This window comes from Pongo abelii, chromosome 4 (genome assembly GCF_028885655.2).
Source record: "Pongo abelii isolate AG06213 chromosome 4, NHGRI_mPonAbe1-v2.0_pri, whole genome shotgun sequence".
In the NCBI taxonomy this organism is placed as follows: domain Eukaryota; kingdom Metazoa; phylum Chordata; class Mammalia; order Primates; family Hominidae; genus Pongo; species Pongo abelii.
In genome coordinates, this window is record NC_071989.2 from 127,542,378 (window position 1) to 127,569,497 (window position 27,120).

Here is a 27,120-nt window from a genome sequence, read left to right on the forward strand (position 1 = left end):
ACCCTTCTAACAGCCTTAATTTCTCTATCTCTGTTTCCTATCTGGGGTGCCCTCTAGTCCTTGTCTCTGAAGGGAAGGAACAAAGAGATGAGTGAATTCTTTACTCTTAGCTGTTAGTCATCCACCGGCTTTTCCTCCAAGGGATGTTTAGTGTTTTTAAAAGAACCTGATGGTAGAACAGAAAATCAGAGTTTAACCCAAGGTATCACCCTTCTAATGATAGTATTTCCTGTACTGCTAAGAGCATAATCTGGGGCTTGGTGGCCTCTCAGAGATAACACCTTGTGTTGTCCCCTTTAGGTTAGAGCTGTGGAACCAGCACCAGCCACTGAACATGAAGAAGGTTTTGACTTTATCTTTTTAAATTTGCATTATTCAAACCCATGTCAGAGTCCATGCAAATTCTTGCAAATGTGTTTTTGTAAGAGCTAGATGTCACCCTGCTTCGCTGTATTTGGTGTTGGCCAATGGGAGAGTTATGGGAGTGTCATATTCCTTCCTCAAAGCCACTTAAAGCTGTGCTAAATTTGCAGGGGGTTTTTTTGATAATGCTTTCTCCTCAGGGTACTCTCTCAACTTACTCCCTTCAGGAAAATTTCTTGAATGAATAGTCCACCAGTGCTGTCTCTGCTTTTTCAACACCAGATCATTCTGCAACCTCTTGCAATTTGGCTGCTATCTCTAGTCATGTTACTAAGTTCTCTTTCTCAAAGAATCTCCAGTGGTCACCCAACCATCATAGCCATTGGTCTTCAGCCTTCACTTCTGACCGGTTATTCTCTACCTGGGGGCATTTTTCTTTCTTTTCTCCCTCTCTTCCCCTTCTTTGGCTGGCATTACTTTTTTCAGGAACCCTTCCTTCACGACTCCCTCTCTCAGGCCTCATTGAGGTACTTCTCCTATGAGCTTTCATAACACCTCCTGCTTTTCTGCTATTAAACTTATTGTACTATATTTTAATTAGTATGTTATGTTTCCTCCTCCAACCCCTTTCCCACCCTCACCCATGACTGGCTCTGTGAGGGCAGATATCATGGCTGTTGTATCTACATCATTTACCTTGTACCTGTACATGGTAGGTGCTCAATAAATGTTTGTGAAGTTAACAAATACATAAATAAAGATGACATCTGAACAGTGACATCTACAGGTTCTTTTAGAGTAGACAGTGAATCCCTGGTTTCCTTCACAACCTTTGATTCTCCCTAGTTCCCATTCCCTAGACCTCCAATTAGAAACTGTAGAGGGGATGTTAGATGCTATCAATAAAAAGTGACATCTGGCCCTGAGGAAGAAGACAGTTGTCAGGAAATCCTGCCCATTCATATTCAGCCACTTCATTACCAGGGAGGAACTCTGCATTGCTTATGTTGAACAAGTAACCGCTACCTGTTCATAAAATGTGTGAAGTGGACGAGTTTTAAGGATTCTGACCATCAGCAGAATGGGAAGCACATTGTTCAGAAGACCAGGCAAGTGGGCTGTAATGAATTGATCATCATTATGAAGGAAGAACTTAAATATCTGACTGACCACTATAGAGAAATATAGACTAACAGTTAGAGGAACTGATATAGTATTGTGTATATTCAAAACCATGTAGATAGTACTGAACTTTCTGGGTCATTTAAATAATTTTAAAAGTGGTTTTAACTATATGCAATTTTACTTTTCAGATTTTAGAATGCAGTGTCCCTTCCCTTACCTCTGAAAACCAGACTCTGTTATATTCAGGGAGTTACATCTATTCTGTAGCTCTACTATGTATTGGGACAGGCTTTCTAGAGCATTTTAAAATAATGTGAAATCCTGATCACATGCATTTTCTCTCTTGAAATTGGGCAGAAATTGTTAACTGGGTGTTAAGGCAATGAAAAAGCACAACTTTATTAGGCAGATTTAGTGAGCAAATGTAGGTTCATATGTATGTTATAGAACAGTGTGATTAACAACAGTCCTTTTTAAAAAGTATGTTCTATAGCTTTCATGTAGTTAAGAGTAGATATTCTGTGTAATCTGTTTTAGAAATATTTTCATTGAAGACTGTGGGCTTTATAGCAGACCCAGTGCTTCTTGGAAGAGCTCTGGCTATATGAGAAACAGATCTGATAGAAGATGCTCAAGCTCATCCCACATCAGTTACCCCACTGAGACCTCAGGCTTAGACGTGTGAAATGGAGCTCCTTGCCCTCCCCCTTGGCCACACCTGTTCCTCCTCTGGACTTCCCCTTTTCTATTAATGTCTGCCTCCCTCTTTCCCCAAGTCAGCCAACCTCAGAGCTTCCCAATCAGGACTACCCTCTGACTTCCCTTACTTCTGTTATTGCCTGACCCCTTCTCTTTTTGACATGAGGTCTTGCTATGTTGCACAGGCTGGTCTCAAACTCCAGGGCTCAAGTGTTCCTCCCACCTCAGTCTCCCAAATAGCTGGGATTATAGGCATGAGCCACCACACCCGGCTGTTTTTTTGTTTTTTGTTTTTTTTTTTTTTTTTTGAGATGGAGTTTCATTCTTGTTGCCCAGGCTGGAATGCAGTGGCGCGATTTCAGCTCACTGCAACCTCTCCTCCCTGGTTCACGCACTTCTCCTGCCTCAGCCTCCTGAGTAGCTGGAATTACAGACGTGTGCCACCACACCCGGCTAATTTTGTACTTTTAGTAGAGATGGGGTTTCACCATGTTGCCCAGGCTGGTCTCGAATTCCTCACCTCAGTGATCCACTCACCTTGGCCTCCCAAAGTGTTGAGATTACAGGCATGAGCCACCATGCCCGGCCACCTGGCTCTTATTTCCTATTCTGTTGGAGCATATGGAAGATTTGCCTTGAAGTATAATTTTGTGCTGTGCTCAGAGACACCATAGTGTAGAGAAAATATAGCGTGGAGTGAGGTCAGAAGACCCACAGTTACTCTCAGCTAACACTCAATCCTAGCTAGGTTACTGTGGGCCAGCCACTTGATTTCTCTGAGGATCTGTATCCTTATCAGGAGCAGAGTTAGTAATTCCCAAGATACCTTCCTTTTAGGATTGTTATGAGGGTTAGTGGCAACGTATGCAGCAGCACTTCATGAGCTAGAAAACACCGCTATGCTGATACGTAGTAAGAGTAGAGGTATGTTCTATTATGTGCCTACGATTGTACTTAGCACATAATAGGTGCTTGATAAATTATGCTTATTATTTCTAGGATATTAAGATATAGCTTAATATAAGCGCATACATTGTTTGGTTCTATACTGGATGGCTGATTCAGAATTTGGGGCTGTGGCCAAATAGTATACTTTTGTCTTTCTCTGATCTAATAACAAGATATTAGGGACAATTAAGGTGCTACCTTTTTACATTCACAGATTAATTTCATCCATTAAATAACAGATGACAAAATTAATTACACATTGTGCAATGAGGGATCCCAAATTGGCTTTAGAAAACACAGTATGTTGTAAATGAAAACAGTCTCTGAAGGGAAGCTCACTCCTAGGAGACTTGCTTAATAGAATGTTTATCGCCTGGCATGTCTTTAGTAAAGAGGTGTCTGGAATTCCCATCTGGGATTTATTAGTCTAAATATTCAGGTGGTCCAGTGCCGGATGTTAGTTCTTAACTTAAAGGAAACAAGGTTTCCAATCTGAGGATGGTGAGATTGCTGCTCTTTTACAGTGGGCAGCCGCTGCTGGTGTCTTGCTTGCCCTGGAAATGCCATCAACTGAAATGGAATTTTGTTCAATCCATCTTATTAATAGTTCCTAAAGCAATTGTGGTGGGGTTGATAGGTGGCTAGTAAGGTTGCCTCTGTAAAGATAAGCATAATCCATTAATTAAGTCTGGAGTCCACTGGACTTCTACCCGGGATGTTTGCATTTGCTCAGCACTCTGTTTATAAGGATGTCGAAGGAAGTGCGTCCATTCTGTGCGTGTTGTAAAACAGAAGGTTTGCAGCTGTCAGATTTATTTTTTTCTTGGCTCCTTCTCTGACGGAACTTTTGTAAACTTGATAGTTTTATAGATTGTCGAAAATTACTAACCTTGGTTCTGCAGATGCCATGCAAATTTTCTTGTCTTGTTTTCTTTCTTTGAAGATAGCAGATATTTATGTACATAGTTTCTTGTAAGGTACTTTTTGGGGAAGAGGAAATTAAGATTATTCTTATATGCTATCATAATTCAGTATTATGAAATTATTAAATGATTATTTTATTAGTTATATAGTGCTTTGAAAGTGTCCAACATGCATTGTATGCTCTAGAAAGGAGAACAAACAAATGCAAGGTATAATCTTGTGTTTTAAATAGCTTATGGAGCTGCCTCAGAAGACAACTAACATCAAGATTATCAACTTTAAGTATAGCACAAGTTCACTGTAGAAGCATAGGTCCACTGTGGGCTTTTAAGAGGAGTTAGGACCTGAGTATGGCTTTGGGTAGGGTAAAAAGAGGATATAACAGCTGAAAAAATAGACCAGCAGCAGCTGCCCCCGCTGTGTGGCCACACAGGGTGTCATGATTCATCATAAGGTTTGTCTCAAGTAATTTCCAGTTAATGAAAACAAGTGTCAAAAATTTCTGAATGATTCCTTTTCAAACCACTCATATCTACGTGTGTGTGGGCGCACATTCATGATTTTGCCTCAAGTAGCATCATTCACACTCACTTGCATTGCCATTGCTTTCTTTGAGAGAGAGAAGTTGGTATTTCAGCTGGTGTATTAGTCTGTTTTGTATTGCCAAAAAGAAGAACCTGGGTAATTTATAAAGAAAAGAGGTTTATTTGGCTCTTGATTCTGCAGGCTATGCAAGCATGGCACCAGCATCTGCTCAGTTTCTGTTGAGGCCTCAGGAAGTTTTTCCTCATGGCAGAGGTGAAGAAGGAGCAGATGTGTCACACAGAGAGGGAGCAAGAGAGAGGGGAGGAGGTACCAGCCTCTTTTAAAGAACCAGCTCTCGCATGAACTAATAGAGCAAGAACTCACTCATTACCATGCGGAGGGCACCAAGCCATTCGTTAAGGATCCACCCCCATGACCCAAACACCTCCTATCAGGCCCCACCTCCATCACATTTCAACATGAGGCTTGGAAGGGACAGACATCCACACTGTAATAGCTGGCATCCTGGGAATGGGGCCTCACCCACAGCCTGTCCTATTGGTGTTGCCTTCATCGGTGCAAGGACTGAGGCAGCCAATTCTTGTGTGGCAGGTATGAATTAACATATTTCCAGCCTCAGTGAGCATTTGAATTTTCAACCCATGGTCTTATTTAAGGGAAACTAGCTTAAAATCTGTTAGGCAGTGCTAACTAGAGATGATGGCTTTACTGACTGCTGCAGGAATGGAGAGAAAAAAAGGCCAATCCAGGAAACATTTTGATATGAGATTAGAAATAAGGGGAGACAGAGCAGCATAAGTCAAAGATAATTGTAAGGTTTGTATCCCCCAGTGCCTAAGTGAGAAAAACTTATTATTATAAAGAAATATAATATTAAGTACGGTTAATATTAAGGCTGCATCTGTGCCTTCAGGGATACCCCTAGAGAAGGCGAGCCTAAGGAACCATTCAAGCAGACAGGTCCTAATGGCAGCTGGAAACATATAGGCTAGAGCAGAGCCTTCCAAATGTTCTTGGCTCATGTACCCTTAGTGGTCTCAGTAATTTAGTGGTCTCAGTAATTTTTTTCATGCCATTTCTAGGACAAAATAAATACTTAGCAGTTTCATTTATTAAGTATTTAGTTCCAAACAACTTAGTATTTCTGTATTAATAACTTTGTAGTTGTAAAAAATAATACATATATATTGAAATATTTAAAAATAATGTTTTTATGTTACTCTTCATTTCTTAATGGAATGTATGTACCTGTTGGGCACTGCATATATTGGTCAGGGTCTAATGAGAATATAAAGTACACAGTAATTTAAAGGAAAGTTTAAAATAAAGAAGTATTAGCTAGGAAAACAATATGACAGTTCCTCAAAAAATGAAAAATAGAATTACCATATGATTTAGCAATTTTACTTCTGGGTATATACTCAAAAGAATTGAAAAGGCATCTCAAAGAGATATTTGTAAACCAATACCCAAAAGGTGGTAGCAATCCAGGTATCCATCTACAGAAGAATGTATAAACAACATGTGATATACACATACAATGGAGTATCACCCAGCCTTAAAAAGGAAGGAAAGTCTGACCTGCTACCATATGGATGAATCTTGAGGATGTTATGTTAAGTGAGATAAGCCATCACAAAAAGACAAATACTCTTTAATTCCACTGAATGTAAGTTACCTGGAGTAGTCAAATTTATAGAGACAAAAAGTAGAATGGTGGTTGCCAGGGGCTGACAGGAGCAGAGAATGGCAAATTAGTCTTCAGTGGGTACAGAGTTTCAGTTTTGCAAGATGAAAAAAGTTCTAGAGATGGATAGTGGTGATGATTGTACAACAATGTGAATGTACTTAATGCTCCTGAACTGTACAATTAAAATTATTAAGATGGTAAATTTTATACTATATGTATTTTACCACAATTTTAAAAAAATACAAAAGAAAACTGTTAAGAAAAAGAGAAATAGTTCACTATAATGGGGACTAGCTAGTAGGAAGTAAAGAGAACTTTAAATAACAGAGGAATAGCAGATATAAGGAGCAGCCCCTACCTGTGGGCCGTGGGTCTGATAGAGCACCCAAACACATGCTTCTCTTGGCTCCAGACCTTGCTGGAGAGGTCATAGCCTGCTGTGGCTCCCGGGCTGGCAGAGAAATCACTGGGGTGCTATGCTGGCAGAACTTGCTAGAAATCTACCCTCTAAGATGCTGAGGAAAGCTATTCATGTGGAGGTCTTTCACTGGATGCATTCTGCTGCAAAATCAACCGAGAGGGATGCCAGTGGAAGCTGCTGGAGGCTGGGAGGTGCTGACCATCATGTTCAGCAGGAGCCAGTTGCTGAAGAAGGTGTGGGTACTCTAGGAGCCATGCGTGTTTGCAGCAGCCTGCAGAAAGACTGTACCGGAACCAGGAAGGAAAACTGCTTCTTTCTGTAATATGTCTACAGTACTCTCCACTGATGAAGCTTAGAATGGTACCAGCTAACAAAAGAAAAAATATGTAAAGGTCCCTTCTATGTCTTCACATAGTGGGTAATGAAGGGTGAATTTCGAGCTGTGAGGCAGTAAACTTGTTACAGTTCCTCAAACTTAGAAATTGGGTTGAATCCCAATACCCTAATTTCTTGTTCCACATCACTTTTCAACTAATACTTGCCTTTTATCACAGCAACCACCAACAACCTAGCTTTGCAAAGAAATGACATCATCAAAAGGAAAATAACACAATATGTTAAACTGTGAATTCGCTTGAAATAGTCATTCATGCAAGCATCTGAGAAATGTTGTGTATTGCTTTGTTTCCCTCAAAGACAAAATATCCTGCACACCTCTGTGAGTTTGCTGTAGTGCCCTGAGGTACACTGGCACATAATTTGGGGACCTCAGAACTAAAATCATGTCTTTTTCAGCAACTCTTGACCACATCACTGTAACATATGAGATTATAAGATGCCAGTTTGGTTAAGACTACGAGTAATGTGTAAAGTGAAAATTGTATGGGTCAGTATTATTTTAAAAATCCTCTTAGGAAGTTACCAGGTTGGAGACTGATATACCATCTCCTATTAAGTATAAGACTTACTCCCACTGTTTCCTTAGCATTGAAACAGGTTGTTATTTCTTTAAGACCAGATACTAGAGTTAGCTTGTCTTTGAGGCATTTTGCTATGAAACAATACATTGCCTTAAACACAACATTCATTATCAGTGTGTGAGATGCTCACAGTGTAAAAGTCCATGCAGAGACTAGAGGGAGAGAGGGAACAGCAAATTCCCAGCTCCTTCTCATGCTTACTCTGCAGCATAAAATCATTGAGGGGAATGGTAGCCAATTGTACCCATTTAGATCATTTCTTTCTATCTGATATGGGCTGATTATATATCATTGAAATTGAGAAAATTAAACGGCATATGATGGGGCTTTGCTGAGTTCAGTAGTAAAATATCTGTTGAAACAGACTTCAGATTGAAAAGGTTGGTGAATTTTAGATCTCCTGTTTGTACTAGGAAATTTATGGACTTAATATCATCTTTTTTAGGTAGGCTAGCACATTGTTCAGGTGAGCAGTTTCTCAGAAAATGCATTCATTTTCATGATGCCTACAACTTTGTGAATCATAACTAGTACATATTTCTGCAGCTCTTTAAGGAGAGGCTGAGTAACTTAACTTTTGTAACCTGACCTATTCAAGAGGAAAAACTTCTGATGCATGCCTTTCACTGCTACCTGCAAAAATAACCTCCCATTTTCCCTGAAGGCCTGTTTGGATAAGTTCTGCTTCATTTCACATTTTCACCACCTGCTGAGTTTTTCTGTTGAGTGTCAGCCTTGGCTACTCTCAACTGCAAGCCTATGTCAGCCTTTTCTGTCTCCTAAGCAGTCATCAGTTGGCACAATTGTTAATAGATTCTACCCATGTCAGAAACTCAAGGCCAAAATCAAATTATGGCAACTAGAAGTGGGTTAGACTTTCAAATAGATCTCAGACCAGGAGTCTGTGGTACAGATTCCACAAATGGAGTACTACATTTGTCTGCTTTGTGCATTTCACATTTCAAATTTTGTTCAGAAACTTGAATAAAGCTCTTAACTGCTCAAATACAGTCAAGTAGGGCCCGTTACTCAACCTGTGTTGGCATTGTTTTCTGCCCCCTTGGAGTGAGCACACTGAGGAGAAAGATTATCACTGGGTGTCTTGAGCAGAGCTGCTTGCTTCTGAATGCTCACGATAATCAGTAGCAGATGTGTGGCAAGCACTGGAAAGTTGCATAACTGTCTCACACTGAATTCAGCTACATCAGCCAGGCAATGTGAGGGGTCTCCACTAGGTTGTTGAAAATAAAATTTAGTTAAAAACCTATGTTTATCTCGTCACAAAATTATTTCCTTGCTGTAAGGAGTAAAGGCAGTGGTTAGAGTGGAAATAATTTGACAATTACTGCCCTTAGACTTGAATTTTAGTTTAGTATACACAGGAACTTTCTAACGGTTAGGATGGAAATGGAGTTGTTTTTTCAAGGAGGCTGTCTCTGGTAATAAAGTTTGTCAAGGCAATTCTGGATGAATGTCTGTTGCCGGTGATGTGATAGGAGATTGCTTCACCAGCCAGGTGGAGGATTAAACAACCTCTGGCTGGGCACGGAGTCTCACACTTGTAATCCCAGCACTTTGGGAGGCTGAGGTGGGTGGATCACCTGAGGTCAGGAGTTCGAGACCAGCCTGGCCAACATGGTGAAACTTCATCTCTACTAAAAATACAAAATTAGCCAGGCAGGGTGGCACATGCCTGTAATCTCAGCTACTCGGGAGATTGAGGCAGGAGAATTACTTGAACCCGGGAGGCAGAGGTTGCAGTGAGCTGAGATTGCACCACTGCACTCTAGACTAGGCAACAAAAGCAAAACTCCATCTCCAAAAAAAAAAAAGAATAGACAATATCTAAGGTTTCTTTCAAGCCTGAGTTCCACACTGTGATGTTTGATGCCTTTTTCCTTCTGCTGCTTTTCTGAAGGAAGGCTGAGGATGCCTTGGTCAGATGTGATGTCGTGCTGTCCTGGCCACCTCAGCCCCGCCTTTCCTCTTCTTCCTGGTGAATCCCTTCTGTGGCCCCTCTCATGCTGTTTCCATGTTGACCCCATTCACCTGAGCACAGGAAAGAAATTCAGCTCTTTTGTTTTCCTTTTCCATTGCTAGACCACACACATTAAATTGCCACACCTATCTGGAATATTTATAGAGCCAGCATTTAGGGCCTCCATATAGACGCTCTTAAACAATCTGGGACAATCTGGCCTTAATCATGATTATATTTGGAAAAGTGATGAGGGGAACCTCATGATTTTCAGTGTTCCATCATGTTCTTTACTCATTTCATCATTATAACAACCCTGTTAAATAAGTGACGTCATTCTTATTGTACAGATGTGCAAACAAAAGCACAGAGAGGTTAAATGACTTTGCCTATTTTTAGAGGAAAAATGAAGAAATAATGAATAGGAAGAAAACCCATCTTAATGCAAATGAGGCACAGCCAGTGCTTGCTCCGCTGATGGGGGTGTCAGTAATCAGGCCCAGGTCTCCCAAATTGAGTCTGGTGTTCTTTTCCTTGCTCCTGGCAGCCCATATCCGATGAGGCTTACTGAACTTTTAATTAAGGTCCTTACTGAACTTTTGATTTAAAAAAAAGATTCATAGTTTCAGGCAGCTGAATAAATAGAAGCTATTGAATTTATAGAATATTTAAAGCATTGAATATCAGGAATTGAATGGCTTCAGTTTAAGGCTGTGATCAAATCATTTGAACAGAGAGATTTGACGATGGTTCAATACTAGAACCATGGCCAGCCATAAACTCTATGGGGACCTCCCAATATTAGCAATCTTTGAGTTACTCCTCTGCAAAATAAGGGACTTGGATTTTAAATGGACAGTTTAATACAGTGAGAAAGTCTGGGTATAGGAGACAGGAGGCTTAGATTGCATTCATTGTGGTCTAAAGAACATTATTACTTAGTTTTGTGACCTTGAGCAAATCATGTAACCTCCATTTCTTTAATTACATATCTGTAAAATGAGTATGATGACCCAAGGGGGCTAATTTGGGAGTCTAAATAAAACCTAATACAAGACATTATTGCTAAGTACATCAAGCCCTCCATATCTGTGCATTCCATATTCATGGATTCGGCATCTGTGGATTCAATCAACGGCAGATCAATAATATTCTGAGGGAAAAAAAATTCCACTAAGTTCCAAAAAGCCAAACTTGAATTTGCCACTACTATGTTGAATTTACGTGAATGAAGTGATATGTAGGCATTGTATTAGGAATTATAAGCAATCTAGAGATAATTTAAAGCATATGGGATGATATATGTAAGTTATATGCAAATACTTCACCATTTTGTATGAGACTTGAGCATCTTTGGATTTTGGTATCCTCAAGGGTCATGGAACCAATCTCCCGCAGATGCTGAGGAATGACTGTGTTATAAAAGAAGGACCGTGGGTCATAAATTGTTCAGATAATATTTTCTGACCTGATTTGGAGAGTATGCTTGTGTTTTATCATCTGCTAAAAGCTTTTTAACAAGGAAGATTTCTTAGAAGAGAAATACACCTAGAAAGCCTAGGAAACAAGCACATCCAAGATGTATTGTTGTCTCCCTATGTGTGCTCATCTCTGATGTCAGCAATTCTTCCCATTCTCTCAGAATTAGGCACTCACATCCAGAGCATTAGTGACTGTGTAGAATTTATGGGAGAAGTCACTGGGCAGACTGAGAAGAGGGATGACCCATAACTTCAAACTCCCAGGACCTGGCCACCAGTGGCTTTCTCCTTCCCTCATCTCCACATCCTGAACGTCTTCCTCTCACGTGGTTCTGCCCCAGCCCACCTCAGCATCCCCAGTCTTATCCCAATGCAGATGGTCCCTGACTTACAATTTTTTAACTCTATGTGTATTTGTTTGTGTCTGTGTGTTTGTGTGTGTGTGTATGTGTGTAGAGGGGTCTCACTGTGTGTGTGTGTGTGTGTGTAGAGAGAGGGGTCTCACTCTGTGTGTGTGTGTGTGTGTGTAGAGAGAGGGGTCTCACTCTGTTGCCCAGGCTGGAATTCAGTGTATGATCATAGCTCACTGTAGCCTTGAACTCCTGGGCACGAGTGATTCTCCTGCCTCAGTCTCCCAAGTGGCTGAGACTACAGGCATGCACCACCATACTCGGTTAATCTTTTAAAAAATTTTTTGTAGAGTTAGGGTCTCTCTATGTTGTCCAAGCTGGTCTCAAACTTCTGGCCACAAACAATCCTTGCTCCTCAGCCTCCCAAAGTGCTGGGATTAAATTCATGAGCCAGTGTGCCCAGCCTTATTCTATTTGTATTCTACTAAAAGTGATACACATTCAGTAGAAACTATACTTTGAACACCCATACAACCATTCTGCTTTTTTTGCTTTCAGTGCAGTGTTAAAAAGTTACATGAGATAGTCAACATTTTATTATAAAATAGGCTTTGTACTAGATAATTTAGCCTAACTGTAGGCTAATGTAAGTGTTCCGAACACATTTTAGGTGGGCTAGGCTAAGCTATGGTGTTCAGTATGTTAGGTGTATTAAATATATTTTCAACTTATGATGGTTTTATCCTGATGTAGCCCCATCGCTAAGTTGAGGAGCATCTGTACTCAGCACTTAAGGCCACTTGAGGCACAGAGCTTGACCTTCTGCAAAGGTGCATAAATGACTCCACTGTCATTTTAGCATCTCCTTTTTCAATTCTAGTAAATACAATTTTCTTTTTTCTTTTTCTTTTCTTTCTTTCTTTTTTTTTTTTTTCTGAGATGGTGTCTCACTCTGTTGCCCAGGCTAGAGAGCAGTGGCACAATCTCAGCTTGCTGCAACCTCCACCTCCCGGGTTCAAGTGATTCTTCTTCTGCCTCAGCCTCACAAGTAGCTGGGATTACAGGCGCCTGCCACTGTGCCCAGTTAATTTTTGTATTTTTAGTAGAGATGGGATTTCACTATCTTGGCCAGGCTGGTCTCGAACTCCTGACCTTGTGATCCACCTGCCTCGGCCTCCCAAAGTGCTGGGATTACAGGGGTGAGCCACTGTGCCCGGCCATAAATACAATTTTCTTAAGGCTAAGATTGCCAAATAACCTGGGCCAGGGAGAGGCCATGGAGAGATACCCACTTAGGCTTACTTGTGTTATGGAAGGGTAAATGTAAATGTGTCTGAGGATAATAGGAAGAACTCAAAGCCTACAGGCCTAACCAGGTGCGACCAAGACACAGATCTCTCCCGCATATGGGGAAACAGGAGTGACAGCCAACTTTTTATATAGATCATGGAAGCCTTCGAAGGCTTTCAAGGGTGTAGACAAAAATGATACAAGAAAAGTTGAAGAAGGTCTCAAAGTCAAATTGAAGGAAGCAGATTCAGCCTCAGCAGGATAGGAAAAAAAATGACCATTTTTGGTGACCTGAAGTTTTTGCGAACTAGAGGCTATAGCTCCATAACTAATTTATGTGAGTCTGAAAACTCACTGATCTCCCTTTTTCTTACAGACATCTGGGGAGCTGTGAGCAAAAGGCCTAAAAGTCAGGCCTTTAAAAAAACTCTTTTAACAGCTTTATTTAAGGCATAATTTGGAAAGAGATTTTTCTGCTGCTCTGTGATAAAGTTCAGTCGAGAGTTGGTGTTAATAAACCTTCCTTATAACCAAGGTGACTTGGAAAGTTGAGTTCTTTAGGTCTGTGGTCAAATTAACAAAGTTATATCAATAAGCCCCAGGTGAGTAGTGTCAGTTTACATATGACACACACAAATATTTGATTATACCTCAATGAATGAATAAACCTTCAGAATCTTAGCCACCATTTTCATTCTTTCATCTTGACACAAAAGGTGGGAGTTCCATTATTAGACACTTGTAGGAGTTCAACATAATATTTAAATTTAAGTACAGTTTGTTATTAAATGAGAAGTGTTGCTAACTTAGTTGCAATTTTGTATCAGGCGGGGCGGTAATAGATTGTTGGTATGACTTCCATACATGTTGCCATGTGAAGGATGTTGGGGTGTTTCTTAAATATACAAGAATCAACAAGTGTCCCACCTACAGGAGATAACAAATCATTATGATGTACTAGACCATTATTCACTGGGGCTAAGAAGTAAATTATCCCCTTTTGAATAAAAGCACAGCAAAATCAAGATGACCTAGTACATATCTGAGAGCAGCAGAAGGCCAAGGGGAGCCCTAGAGAATCAGCTGCCCTTTGTCACCATGTTGCAGGGTAGGGGTATGGGGCAATGCAGCTTGCCCAGAGCAGATGGCTTTGAGGTTATACGGGAGACTGAGGAATGTACTTATTCACATAAAGCCTTTTAAAATAAACTGAGCATTCATTGCTCTTGAGCTAAAACAGAACATTCTTCCCCAAAGGTGACTGCTTGCTTGCATTTAAATACAAAAGAAGTTTCTCTCCAGGCTTCCTGAGGCCAATGGTGAATGTTCAAAGATCAACGAAGCTGCTAACATGAATCTAAAATGAATTATAAGGCTTACGTGGGCGCACTTGAATTATTCATTCAGCGGCTGTAAAACAAGTAGCACATTAAAGGACATGTATTTTAACATATCTTATGTAGTTTGTCCCCAGTTGGACTTGCAAAATGACATTTAATAAATGTTTCTTGTAAGGGTACTTTCTAAAAGAAGAGAGTGAAAGTAATTCTGCTGTAGGCAGATTGGGCCTGAAATTTGAGTTGTCTGGATTTGCATAATCATCACCTTGAAAAGGTGTTGCTTTACCCCAATTATAGATCAGTGGAAGCTCTTGTGTAGCAGACAGCCCTGGTGAGATCCCTTAAGATCCGTTGTGGACTATCTGTGGACATCTGGGTTGCAGTGAGTAAGGGCAAGGATAGATGGTATAGGGAGAGAGGGGCAGAATGTTCACTTGGGCAGGACAGGAAAAGCCACTTGTGACTGGTGAGGGAGCATTTCTTTGGGTTCAGAATCATCCTCATCTCAGGCTATCTCCCCATAAGTCTGAGATTACTGAGTGCAAGGTATACATATCAGCAGCTCCTGACTCAGGATGTGTGGCAGAGGGGACCATGAAGTTAACTGTGACTTTCGGAAGGGTGCAGTCTGTTACCCTTTCGGTGGCGAGGTCAGTTTCCGGGAGGCTCTGCAACACTGATATTTTCCAGATGTTTCTCCTCTTCTCCCTTCTCTGGCTGGCTATGTCTTCTTCCCTTCATCCTGCTCTTTCAGTGAAATTGAGATAACATGTTAGAATCTTAGGCATGTTAGAATCTCTCAGCAGTAGGATGTGATTTAATATCTAGACCTCTTATATTAATATTTATAATAGCCTTCACTGCTTGTGAATAGCATAAGCACTCTTTTCTGTTCAAAGTCAATACTGAAATAAAACCCAAGAGTATCTTTTATAAAAATTTACTTTTAATGGTGCAATAGTAATAATCTATGTAGTCCTTATGGTTTTCAAATCCCTTTGTGCTTATATTACCTTATTTAATACAGACATAAATCTGTGAAGTAAATAATACTATTTTTATCTTCATTTTACAAATGAGGAACTGGAGGCTCAGAGAGGTTAATTTGCATAAGGTCATACAAATAATAAATGGCAGAACTGGATTTAAGTTCAGACTCCTTAAATCCATGTCTTCTGTATGTTCTTTTCACTAAATTTGCCATAGTGTTTCTATTGGTTTTTGCCTATATAAAATGGGAAACGAAGAAAAAGAAACGAACTGGAAAATAAATTTGTCAAAAGAGTATATTTTTTTCTCATAATTTCCAAGCGGATCTTTCAGATATGTTATTTGAGGACTTTATGCCTCAGACTGGCGATAAAACTAGTGTTCTACAAAATACCTCCATAAGACAGGCCTATCAGTGGCAGCTCTTGTCCCCGCTTTGCAGAAGGGAAAACCAAGGCTCCACAGAGCTAAGGGGACTTCCTCTCAGCCAATTTGTAGGGGCCTGTGGGCCAGACCTGGGGGCAGAATTGAGATCTGTTGTGAAGGCTCTCCGGCTTCTTTATTCTATCAGCATTTCAAATCCTAAAAACCTCCCCTTTGGCATTTTGAAGGAATTCATCCCCAGTTGTTGCTGGTAGCCGGGAGGGAACCGTGCTCTCCCCCTGAGGAAGGCCCTTTGTAGTAACTGCAGCAGTGAGTGCCCGGGCTGTGCTTGGAGTAACAGTGCTCGCCCGGGGCTACACTGAATGAGTAAGCAGCCGCGTCTGCTTTTGCTGTGCAAAGGTAAGGGTGGAGGCCGCTCCACTTTCTTCAAAAGGCCCCGCTCTGGGACTTGTGAAATTGTGCTCTCTTAAGCTGGTGCTTCCAACCCCATGGGCGATATCCACGTGACTTTCCTACAAAAATAACATACCCAAGCCGCTTTAAAATCCGTAATTTTGGGGGTGCAAGACTCCAAGACAAAGTCAAATGGGCATCAAAAGATGTAATCCAAAAATAGAGGCATTGCTTCTACCCTATATGCATTTACTATTTATGTAAAACTACAGTGTGCTCTGAGATGAGACTTTTTTTCTTTGTATACCTTTTTTTCCGCCCGTCTGGTGCGTTTGCCGACGGCTCTTCTCGGCCCTGTGTCTCGGGAGAGTCGGCTGCCGTCTGGGCCTGCGCCCCACCTGCGTGCGCCCGGGCCGAGCCAGCCCCGCCAGGTCGCCTCCGCCCCGCTGCCGGCCCGAGCGCGCGGCTCCGGGGGCGGACTCCCGCCGCCCAGCTGAGACGCGATTCGTCACTCTTGCAGAACTTTCCCCCTGAAAATCCCTGCACCAGAACCCGCTCTCCCGCCCCGGGGAGGTTTTGATTTTAGTGGCTTTCTTCCTTTTATTTCCCGTCGTGTGCGGATTTCGCTGCAGAGCGAACTTGCGGCTCGTCCGAGTACATGTGAGCGGTAATCGCCCCTGCAGCTGGTTATCCTGACACTATGCACTCCGAAGCAGAAGAATCCAAGGAAGGTAGGATTCTGGTTTCTCCTGGGGGCCGGCCAAGTTCTGCGGAGGAATTTGGAGGAAGGCAGTGGTAGAAGCGGATGGGAGTTTTAAAGTGAGCGGTGGGCACTTTGTCCGCTTGCCCTGCGCCTTCAAAGCCAAGTCGGAGCTGGATAAGCGGAGCCCAGGTCTCATCTTGGGCTCCCTTCTCCCCCCGCAGCAGTTCAGCGGGGAGGGGAGGAAAAGTCGGACCTAGTTCAGCCAGCCCACTAAAGTCTGCTTTTTAGCTTTCTCTGGAAACGAAAGAAACTCCAGGAATGCAAAATGTGCTTGGAAAAGGGCTGCCTGCCTGCATCAGAAAGACTGAAAGCGGGATCCCTGGAAGAGCCCTGAGTGGAGGGTCCCTTGAAAAGGGGTTTCAGAAATTAGAAACGCTATATGTTTCTGGCTAAAAGGGGAAGCTGAGTGAGGGGAAGCGAAAATCTGTATTTGAGAAATAGATTAAATTTTTTTCATTGCTGGCTTTTCAGCGGTGAGTTCATTTCGTTGGGGGTTTAAGGGGGCTGAAAGATATGAGGGGGTCCTTGTGCAGCTTGAAACTGAGAAGAGTTTGTCTGTTTCTAACTTCGCAAAAGCAAAGTGTTTCATTTACTCCTAACAGAGAACGGGTGACAGTGCTGGAAAAGCTCCAACCAAAACACAATTATACGCTGGTGTTAGTTTGGGGAGTTTATTTGTGTGTGAGTGTTTGTATGCTTTGTTCCTTGAAACTTTATGTATACAAAAGTCCTCTTGTAAGTGGGGGGTGGGAGTGAGGGTGGTTGGGGAAAATTAGAGAGTAAGAGAGGAGACTATTCAAGATTGTGAAATACTCTTTCTTTTCATGTAGTCTCTTGGAAAGCTGGTTAATTTCAAGTCAATCACAGCAGCTCTGGCAGACAGAGGAGCAGCCTCATCATTTCTCCATTTGGTAGACACCAGTTAGGAAGAGCCCTTGAAACTTGTCCTCTTCTGCCTTTTACTGATTCCCCTCCCAGAGGAAAGCTTTGTGTTTCACCATTGTAGTCTTTGTGGGCTCACGTTTACCTTATGCTGTGTGAGGGAAATAGTCAATAAAAAGGAGGTTTGTTTAATAGAAATATGGGGCTGACATGAATGAAAAATGACAGCCAGGAGCATTGTTTTTGAGCTTGATGTGGAGTATGGGGGGAGTAATGCTTTCTTGCCGTGGCCTGTGTTCTGATGGAGCTGTGTGCGATAGATGCTTTTCTTTTCTATGTCTTTATAACAGCAGTTTATTCAAAGTCAAAGGTAGTTGAAGGCAAATAGGAACCAGGCTGAGAGAACTCAAGGGTGAACTTCTGTGTGAATTACAAGTAGCACTTAAGCTGGCGTTTTTTCCCAGGTGTGTTTTCCCTGTCTTTTGGGAAAGAGAGTGGGAGAGAAAGTGGAAAAACAGTATCCCAAAGTGTGTATTATACATTCCCCTAGCAACATCCACAGTCTTCCCTCCTCGAGGGCCCAGCTCTCTGGTTTTAAGTTTGGAAGCAGCCTGCAAACTGGCCTATGAAGAGGTTAATGGGGCCCCTTCTGCTTGTTCCTCACCTTCCCTCCACTTGTCATCATTTACATTCTGCAGATTGGCCACAAATGATATGGCTGTCTGCTTTTTCAAGAAAGCCCAGAATGTTTCTTTTAAAATAATCTGAGGTGGTAGAATTTTAAATTGATAGCAATTAGGGTGGGATACTGAATAACTCTTGAGGGAGATTGAACACTTTATTAATCAGATAGAATCATCATAGCTTCTGCCAGGAAATAAAGGTGTCTGTGTGTTTTGTGTGTGTTTTCTCCAAGGCTGGTTTATTGGCTGTAATCTAGAACCTTCTGGTTAGCTACCACCACTCAGATGTCGATGAAGTGAGCTATGTTGTGTAAATAACTCAGTTATCTTCTCTATTGTTACTAATCCTTTTCCTCTTATACATAGCTTTTTTTTTTCATCCTGGTGAACTTATGTATCCCATTTAGTGTGAGATCACCATGAGTTCTTAAGAATGTCTGTATTGCAAGAAAACTGCCTTTGGATGCTTCATGCCTGATACGCTGTAAGAGGAGATACTTTTAAGTCATTTTTCTGAACTGCAGTGAGAGACTAGTATACTTTGGGGTTGAATCTAAGTCCTTGGAGGCCAGCATATTTTTGCATATGCGTGAATGTAGAAGCAAATGACTGGGGATATTGTTAAGCCATCAGAGCTTAAAACATACTTGACTCTGTGCCAGGGGTGCTGGATCTTTGTCCCCAGCCTATAGCCATCTCCTAAATAATTGATTTAATTTTTCCTGCTTAACAATGAGTAAGTGATTGTGCTTGGGTATTAAACAGAGAAAAATAATCCAGGCCTTGCTTTATTAAAAACTGAATGAGTTTAAATTATTCAGACATAGAATAAATAGGAAAGAAGGGGAAATGAAGGAAGAAACTCACTTTATTAAAAAGGTGACTACCATTAAAAGGAGGATATCAACAGTTTCCAGTGGATGGGGCTTCCTGAGGAGATAGGCTAATAGCCATGTGTTTGGCATTTAGTTGCTTCCTGAGTAAATTGCTTAATTATGAAGTAGTTAAAGTGAGTGGCAGTTGAGATCTCTGAGAATCTTTCTAGTGCTAAGCATCAAGGCATCCAGGGCTCCTTTGCTCTGGATGTTGAAGCATTGGTACCAGAAATTGAGAAAGCCATTGTTAAGGGGTGGGCGAGGTGTCACTTTGTGGGGACTTGGAAAAGAGTGAGGGTTGAGTGGTGAGTGAGTCTGGCTCGCTCCTCCATTGCCCATAATAGCCATTTCCTACCACCACCTCACCCAGTTCTTACTCTCATGCCTCACCAGGCCTGCTATTTCACAAAGAAAACAGTAGCCATTAGATAACTCCCTCAACTTCCTGTTCCCAGACTGACAGACTCATCTCCGTCCACATCTATCGTCCCTGTGTCTGTGGAACAGGTGTCATTCCTACTGCAGAATGCCCCGCCTTCCACCTTGGGCTCCTCCTACACCAGTCAGCCCATATCCTTCCTGGCTCCTTCTTTTCTGCATATAGAAGAACTCAAGCTCCCCATTCTAGGACGTTGGCACTTGCTGGTCTTCCTGCCCAAAATATCCTTCTCTCCACCTGACCTCCTTTTCTTGGTCAGCTCTTTAGAGAGGCTTTTTCTGAACCTAAACTCTCAGATCCCCTGTCGCCTTCTCTCAGAGCACGTGTTCCTTTCCTTGCTGGCTCTCCCCGCACTGCTTAACATCTCTTCTAGACCACAAGCTCTGCAGGGAAAAACAATGTCTGTTTTATTCCCCGCTGTATGTCTAGGACCTACAGAGTAAAAGGTGCTCATTAAATGTTGTAGATTGAGTGAATGGTCTCCATTCTTTAAAGTTAATCCTTGGCCAAAAAAAAAGTTTAGTTGTTCCGTAGTGGTGATTAATATCCTCTTCTGTAATAAAGAATCCCAATGATATTGTATAAGCTACCACACTGTGTAGTACTGTTTTAACCTCACATGGTGTGGCAGCTTATATAATTATTATCATTCATCACTAAGGACTATTTTGTAAGTTTTCTCCCCTATTCCTGCCCTTCCCCAGCCTTTGCTTTGCAGAGGGAATGAAGAGAAAAGGAGGTTAAAGCAGTGGTTCAGCTCTGATGAAACCAAGGGGTATAGCTGACCTTGATGTCATACATAATATAAAAGGTACAGCATATACTCTTAAACACCGGACTTTGACGTGCTTATCTGTTTCCTTTTATGTAGTCATTAGGCTTGGAGTGTTGTGTGCTGACAAGGACTAAAAGTGGAAAATCCATTTAGAGATCTGTCATACTCTCTCCTCTACAGTGGACATCACTTGATAACTTGGCATTGCCAGACACCTCCAGCTCTGTAAACTTAAATGCATTTGGAGCTTTTTTCCCCTCACTTCTGAAATTTTTATCATATTGAATATGCATCCTACCTTTCTTGCCCCCAGATTACGCCATTGAACAGTCGGGATTATATGGATGATTAAACTTCCTGCTCCTGACTGTTGGTGATCCAGGAAGTAGCCAAAAAGTGGGTGGGTGAAAGAGAATGCAGTAGAGCCAGAAAAACTCAGGACCCAGCGATTGCATTTCAGAACACTGCAGAATTGCTGGATTTACCTATAAATCATTTATTTGTCAGCATTTCTGTCTTTATGCTAGCAACTTGTAAGTCAGTGAGATTAGTGTGGTTATAGACCTGTCTTCATTTAGAGAAGATTGTTCTTTAAAACATAGTGTAAGCTGAATTAAAACAAAACCAAATGATATGTATATCTTTAATGTTTAAGGAAGGTCTGTAGTAAGAAGTCTTTTGTAATTTAAAGTGCCCTTCTCCCACCAAATACACATAGAATCACCATGATTTAGAGCTAAAAGTGACTTTGCCAATCCTTCTTTCTGACCTCTTCATTTTAGAGGTGAGGCACTGAGACCCAGCAAGGTGATTGCCAAGCCCTTTCTATCCTCTTTAATACATGTTCTGCAAGCAAGGATTTTTGCAAACACAGGTTTTAGCATCCTGGGTATTTGTAGGCACTCTCCTTGAAGTAGGACAGACCTAGTCTGTAAAGTTGTCATTCACTACCTCTTGGGGGGATTTATAAAACCTAGATGAATGTTTAAACAAATGGCGATTTCCTGTTTCACCTTCTATGTGTAACTCGAGAATAAAACATGAGACATGGTGAAATAAAATTTAGCTCTGCAAGTAGATCCTATTAGATCCCGGATTTTGAAAGTTGTAGACCAAGTGAGAGGTAGGTAAACAGTGAGCTCACTTGTTTTCATTCCTTTGAGAATATCATTCAGGAAAAATTAGCTATTGAGGATGCTGGTTGGGTACAGACACTCCTCCTTGGGGAGAAGGTATGTATGTGTGTGGGTGGGAAGGGAGTCAGCATTCTGACACAGAATGTGCTATTGCAAAAGCAGACATCCCACAGCCTCTCTTTCTCTGGAGCACATTGCAGCAGGCCTGGTGCATTCTGGGAGTCAGGACACCTTTCTCAGGAAGCATTTGTGGGGCTGCAGCCCACTGCTCCCGCAGCCACTGACCAAGATACCTGAAAGAGCAATTGCTTAAATTTTATTTTATTTTATTTTATTTTATTTTATTTTTATTTTTTTTACCCAAATGTGTTTTTAATTATAGCATTAACAAAGATAAAGCAAAATCAGGGAAGTACAAAATAATTACATGCGAGTCTAACAAAATAAACATCATTTGTTCTTAAATTCTATGTACTTCCTCTAAACCTGCTGTTTTTCCAAATATTGGACCTTTTCCTCTTTACTAGTTTTCTTTTTTTTTTTTTTTTAAATTAAGTATTTATTGATCATTCTTGGGTGTTTCTCGGAGAGGGGGATATGGCAGGGTCATAGGATAATAGTGGAGAGAGGGTCAGGAGATAAACACATGAACAAAGGTCTCTGGTTTTCCTAGGCAGAGGTCCCTGCGGCCTTCTTCAGTGTTTGTGTCCCTGGGTACTTGAGATTAGGGAGTGGTGATGACTCTTAAAGAGCATGCTGCCTTCAAGCATCTGTTTAACAAAGCACGTCTTGCACCGCCATTAATCCATTTAACCCTGAGTTGACACAGCACATGTTTCAGAGAGCACGGGGCTGGTGGAAAGGCCATAGATCAACAGCATCCCAAGGCAGAAGAATTTCTCCTAGTCAGAACAAAATGGAGTCTCCTATGCCCACCTCTTTCTACACAGACACAGCAACAATCTGATCTCTCCTTTCTTTTTCCCACACATCCCCCCCTTCTTTTCAACAAAACCGCCATCATCCTCATGGCCCACTCCTGATGGTCGCTGTCTCTTCGGAGCTGTAGGGTACACCTCCCAGACAGGGTGGCCGGGCAGAGGCGCTCCTCACCTCCCAACAGGGCGGCGGGGCAGAGGCACTCCTCACTTCCCAGACGTTGGGCAGCCGGGCAGAGGCGCTCCTCATCTCCCAGACGGGGCGGCCGGGCAGAGGCACTCCTCACTTCCCAGACGGGGCGGCCGGGCAGAGGCGCTCCTCACCTCCTCCCAGACGGGGTGGCGGCCGGGCAGAGGCGCTCCTCACCTCCCAGACGGGGTGGCGGCCGGGCAGAGGCGCTCCTCACCTCCCAGACGGGGCGGCCGGGCAGAGGCGCTCCTCACCTCCCAGACGGAGTGACCGGGCAGAGGTGCTCCTCACTTCCCAGACAGGGCGGCCGGGCAGAGGCGCTCCTCACATCCCAGACGATGGGCGGCCGGGCAGAGACGCTCCTCACTTCCTATACGGGATGGCAGCCGGGCAGAGGTGCTTCTCACTTCCCAGACGGGGCGGCCGGGCAGAGGGGCTCCTTACATCCCAGACGATGGGCGGCCAGGCGAGACGCTCCTCACTTCCTAGACGGGGTGGTGGCGGGGCAGAGGCTGTAATCTTAGCACTTTAGGAGGCCAAGGCAGGCGGTTGGGAGGTGGAGGTTGTAGCGAGCCGAGATCACGCCACTGCACTCCAGCCTGAGCAACATTGAGCACTGAGTGAGCGAGACTCCGTCTGCAATCCCAGCACCTCGGGAGGCCGAGGCGGGCAGATCACTGGAGGCCAGGAGCTGGAGACCAGCCCGGTCAACAGGGCGAAACCCCGTCTCCACCAAAAACACAAAAACCAGTCAGGCGTGGCGGCGCGCGCCTGCAATCCCAGGCACTCAGCAGGCCGAGGCAGGAGAATCACAGGAGCCCGAGACAGGGAGGTTGCAGCCAGCCGAGATCACCGCAGTACAGTCCAGCTTCGGCAACAGAGGGAGACCGAAAAAAGAAGGAGAGGGAGACTGAAGAAGGGGTAGGGGGAGGGGGAGGGCTTAAATTTTATTCTAAAAGTTTATAAACCTTGAAGAAGAGGTACAGGGATGTAGTATGTCCTGAGTGACTAACTGCTGAGTTGGGAGTAAATTGCCTAAGGGAGTGCTGCCCTGGGAATCTGTAAGAGTGAGTAAAGCCTGTTAGTTAGGCTGGTATTTATATGGTTTTGAAGATGGGGGAGGGGAGGAGTTGTGTTTATGTGGACTTAATGATAATACATTCTCCAGCTTTGTAGTGAATAGTAGTTAATTTTATAAGTAACTAGGAACAGAGTTTCTTCTAAGAAGGTGATGAAGCAAAGAGACTATAAGCAGAATTCCCTACGTGACTCTGATAGCTTTAGGTGCCTGAAGCCTCCAGACCATATTTCTTGAGTCAGGGTTGACTGTCAAGAAGTGAATAAGCAGCTCATGAATTTTCCTTCCAGTTTGACCTGCCATTTATGTTTGGTGCCAGCTCACCTGGCTCCAATATGTGTTTTCATGTGGCCTACTCAGCCAGGCTGAGAAGCTGGGGACCAGGGGTGTCCCCAGAGGCACAGGCTGTTCTGCCTGTCATGGACTGTCCAGTAGACTCCTGCTTCCGGGGTGCAGCCCCTCTCCCTTGCCTGCTGCTGCCTTCTTTGAGCCTCAGATACTCCTAACAACAAATGTTAACTGAGCTAGCACCTCCTCTGCAGGGCCTGGAGAAGCAAAAATGTGTGTGTAGATAACCCCATCTTCAGAGAATTTTTGGTTCAGGGCATCACACACAGCACATGTGCATCCATAGTACAAAAATACATGATGGAGAGGGATGAGTACAGCTCGGAGGATCAGACAGTGGACCCTATGAAAGTCTAGAAGTGGGGGTATTCACCAAAAGTCATGATGGACAGGAGTGACTTCACAGAGGGGTAACTTGTATTCCAGCTAGATCCTTTAAGCAAATGGAGAAGAGAAAAGAAAGTGTGATTGACAGGGAACCTGCTTATGCTGTGTGCTGGGATCAGGAAGAAAGTCTACAGAAGTGTGGAGAGCAGTGCTCATGGTGGGCATTCGTGGTGATGTTGTAGTGGTACATGGGGCCAGTCTAGAAGCTGGGCTTTCCCAGGGGGACATTGTATGTAGGTAACAAAGATAAGACCGTGTGAGTCAGGAGACTGATCCTACTCATGACTTTGTTCCTGGTTGTCTGTGCAACCTTCAATAGCTACTTAATCTTTCTGAAGTTCAGTTTCCCCACTGGAAAAATTAAGGCTAGGCACAATGGCTCACACCTGTAATTACAGCACTTTGAGAGGTTGAAGGAGGTGGGTCAGTTGACCCCAGGAGTTCAAGACCAGCCTGGGCAACAAAGTGAGACCCCTCCTCTCTACAAAAAAAAATTTAAAAATTAGGCACAGTGGAATGCACCTGTAGTCCCAGCTACTTGGGAAAATCAGGAAGATCACTCGAGCCCAGGAGTTCAAGGCTGCAGTGAGCTATGGTCGTGCCATTGCATTCTAGCCTGGGTGTCAGAGCAAGATTCTGTCTCAAAAAAAAAAAAGAGAAAAGAAATTGGATGGTTTTCAGCTGGATGGAGGAGGGCAGATGCAAAGTAGTGTTTTAGTAATGCCAAGCTGGCAAGAACCATGAGTTGGTCTGGAGGGCAAGATCGAACCTGAGTATACGGAGCCTCGCCAAGAAAGTGTGAGAGTAGCCAGTCACAAAGGGAGAGTTGATTCCCCATATGTAGTCTCTGAGGGCAAGACTGTAGGAAAAGGAGGGGGCTGGGCCATGGATTTAGCTTCTGAGAACATCCCCTTTTACAAAGGAGAGAGGTAGATGGAACCAATAAAGGAAATAGAAATGGAGTGGCTCAAGAGGTAGGAAGAAACAAGGAGAGCGTGGGGCCTTGGAAGCCAGAAAGACGAGAGCCCCGTGGAGGCAGTGGTCAGCCTGTCTGTAGAGAAGAGCTGCTGAAGACTGCTTCATCTTCCTTTTGGGCCTCAACTAAAACCAGGAGCCTGGGTTTGAGGAGCTCATCTTCTAAGGGATGGGAATACATCATTGGTATTCAGTCGGTATTTAGCAGGTGACCAAGGGCATGAAAGAAGGCATGTGGGGCCCAGGAGGTGACTGCCCTGCTGAGAGCAAGTGCCCCAGCCTCCTGAGAAGCTGGCCATCTCCATTTCTGCCTGCTTTCTAAGTCCTAGTTGCCAGTAGATTCCTTTCCAGATTGTCACACCGTCACCTCCGACCAGCATTTGGAAGGGCATTTGCCTACAAGGCCTCTTCCTGTGGCATCACACAAAATATGCAGTGGTACATGAGGGTAACAAGTGAATATGGGCAGGAAATTTAATTCATCTTAAAAAGAAAAGTAACTGGTTTCCTGTACATTCACAACATTGCTGACACCGAATGTGGGAGGGTCTTTCTTACACCAACCAGTTTTCCAAATCTCAGTGGACATTGACTAGACATCCTATAATTTAACTCATTTCTGACACTGATTGTCCAGAGTTAGGGCAGACCCCACAGAAGGGCTCAGTCCCACAAGACTGTCCTCCAACTTGAGACAGCAATTGCAAGGCCAGGCATCCCATACTTTTGACCAACTGGCTATAAATTGGGGGTTTGTATGACAGCCCCTCAGGTTCAGTAATTTCCTAGAACAGCTCATGACACTCAGGGAAACATTTACTGATTTATTCTAAAGGATGCAACTCAGGAAGAGCCAACTGGAAGAGATGTGTAGGACAAAATACAGTGGAGGGATGCAAGCTTCCATGCCCTGTCCAGGCAGGCCACCCTCCCAGCACCTCCAGGTGGGATGAAGTCATTGGCCATTGGTGATTAAACTCAGTCTCCAGCCCCTCTCCCCTGCCCAGAGTGGGGGAACTGAAAGTTTTAAACCTCTCATCACCTGATTGGTTCGTCTGCTAACCATTCCCCATTCTGGTTTATGAGTCACCTCATTAACATAAACAGGTATGTTTGAAAGGGGCTTATTATGAGTAACAAAAGGCACCCCTCTCACAACTATCACTCAGGAAATTCCAAAATTTTAGAAACTCTGTGCCAGGAACTAGGGACCAAGACCAAATATTACAACAAAAGATGCACCTGTCACTCTGTTGTTTTAGAGATAGTCTCACTCTATCACCCAGGCTGGAGTGCAGTGGAGGGGTCATAGCTGGGCTCAAGCAATCTTCCTACCTTACCCTGCCGAGTAGCTGGGACTACAGGTGCATACCACCTGCCCAGCTAATTTTTAAATTGTTTTGTAGAGACAAGGTCTCACTTTGTTGCCTAGGCTGGTCATGAACTCCTGAGCTCAAGCAGTCCTCCCACCTTGGCCTACCAAAGTGCTAGAATCACAGGGATGAGCCACCGCGCCCAGTTATCACTCTTATCATTTAGGAAATTCCAAGAGTTTTGAGAGCTCTAGCCAGGAGCTAGGGATGAAGACCAAAGGTATATTTCTTATTATATAACAGTATCACACAGCTCTTCATACTGGGGGAAAGCTTTGGCCACTCAAAATTAGATAATTTTTTTAAGGTAATGAAGGGTTTTTTCCCCTTTTTCTTTTTTCATCTTTTTTTTTTTTGAGATGGAGTCTTGCTCTGT

General features: G+C 43.1%; 1 protein-coding gene and 1 long non-coding RNA gene across 5 annotated transcripts in view; one reads left to right on the plus strand and one right to left on the minus strand.

The window, feature by feature from the left end:
* The window catches only part of TNFAIP8 (TNF alpha induced protein 8), a 122,963-nt gene that overhangs the window by 67,193 nt on the left and 28,650 nt on the right, over positions 1-27,120 (plus strand). The window contains 1 exon segment of one of the 4 annotated variants that reach the window (NM_001131262.2): positions 16,463-16,633. The exons of the other annotated variants lie outside the window; for them this stretch is intronic. Coding sequence (NP_001124734.1) covers positions 16,603-16,633 — 31 coding nt within the window. The 5' untranslated portion in view covers positions 16,463-16,602. 4 annotated transcript variants of the gene reach the window in all.
* LOC129059510 (uncharacterized) lies at positions 6,244-16,347 on the minus strand. Its single transcript, XR_008525461.2, has 3 exons — positions 16,210-16,347; positions 14,771-14,882; positions 6,244-9,745 (listed from the first exon to the last, which is right to left on the minus strand). It is a non-coding gene; the product is annotated as an uncharacterized LOC129059510 (long non-coding RNA).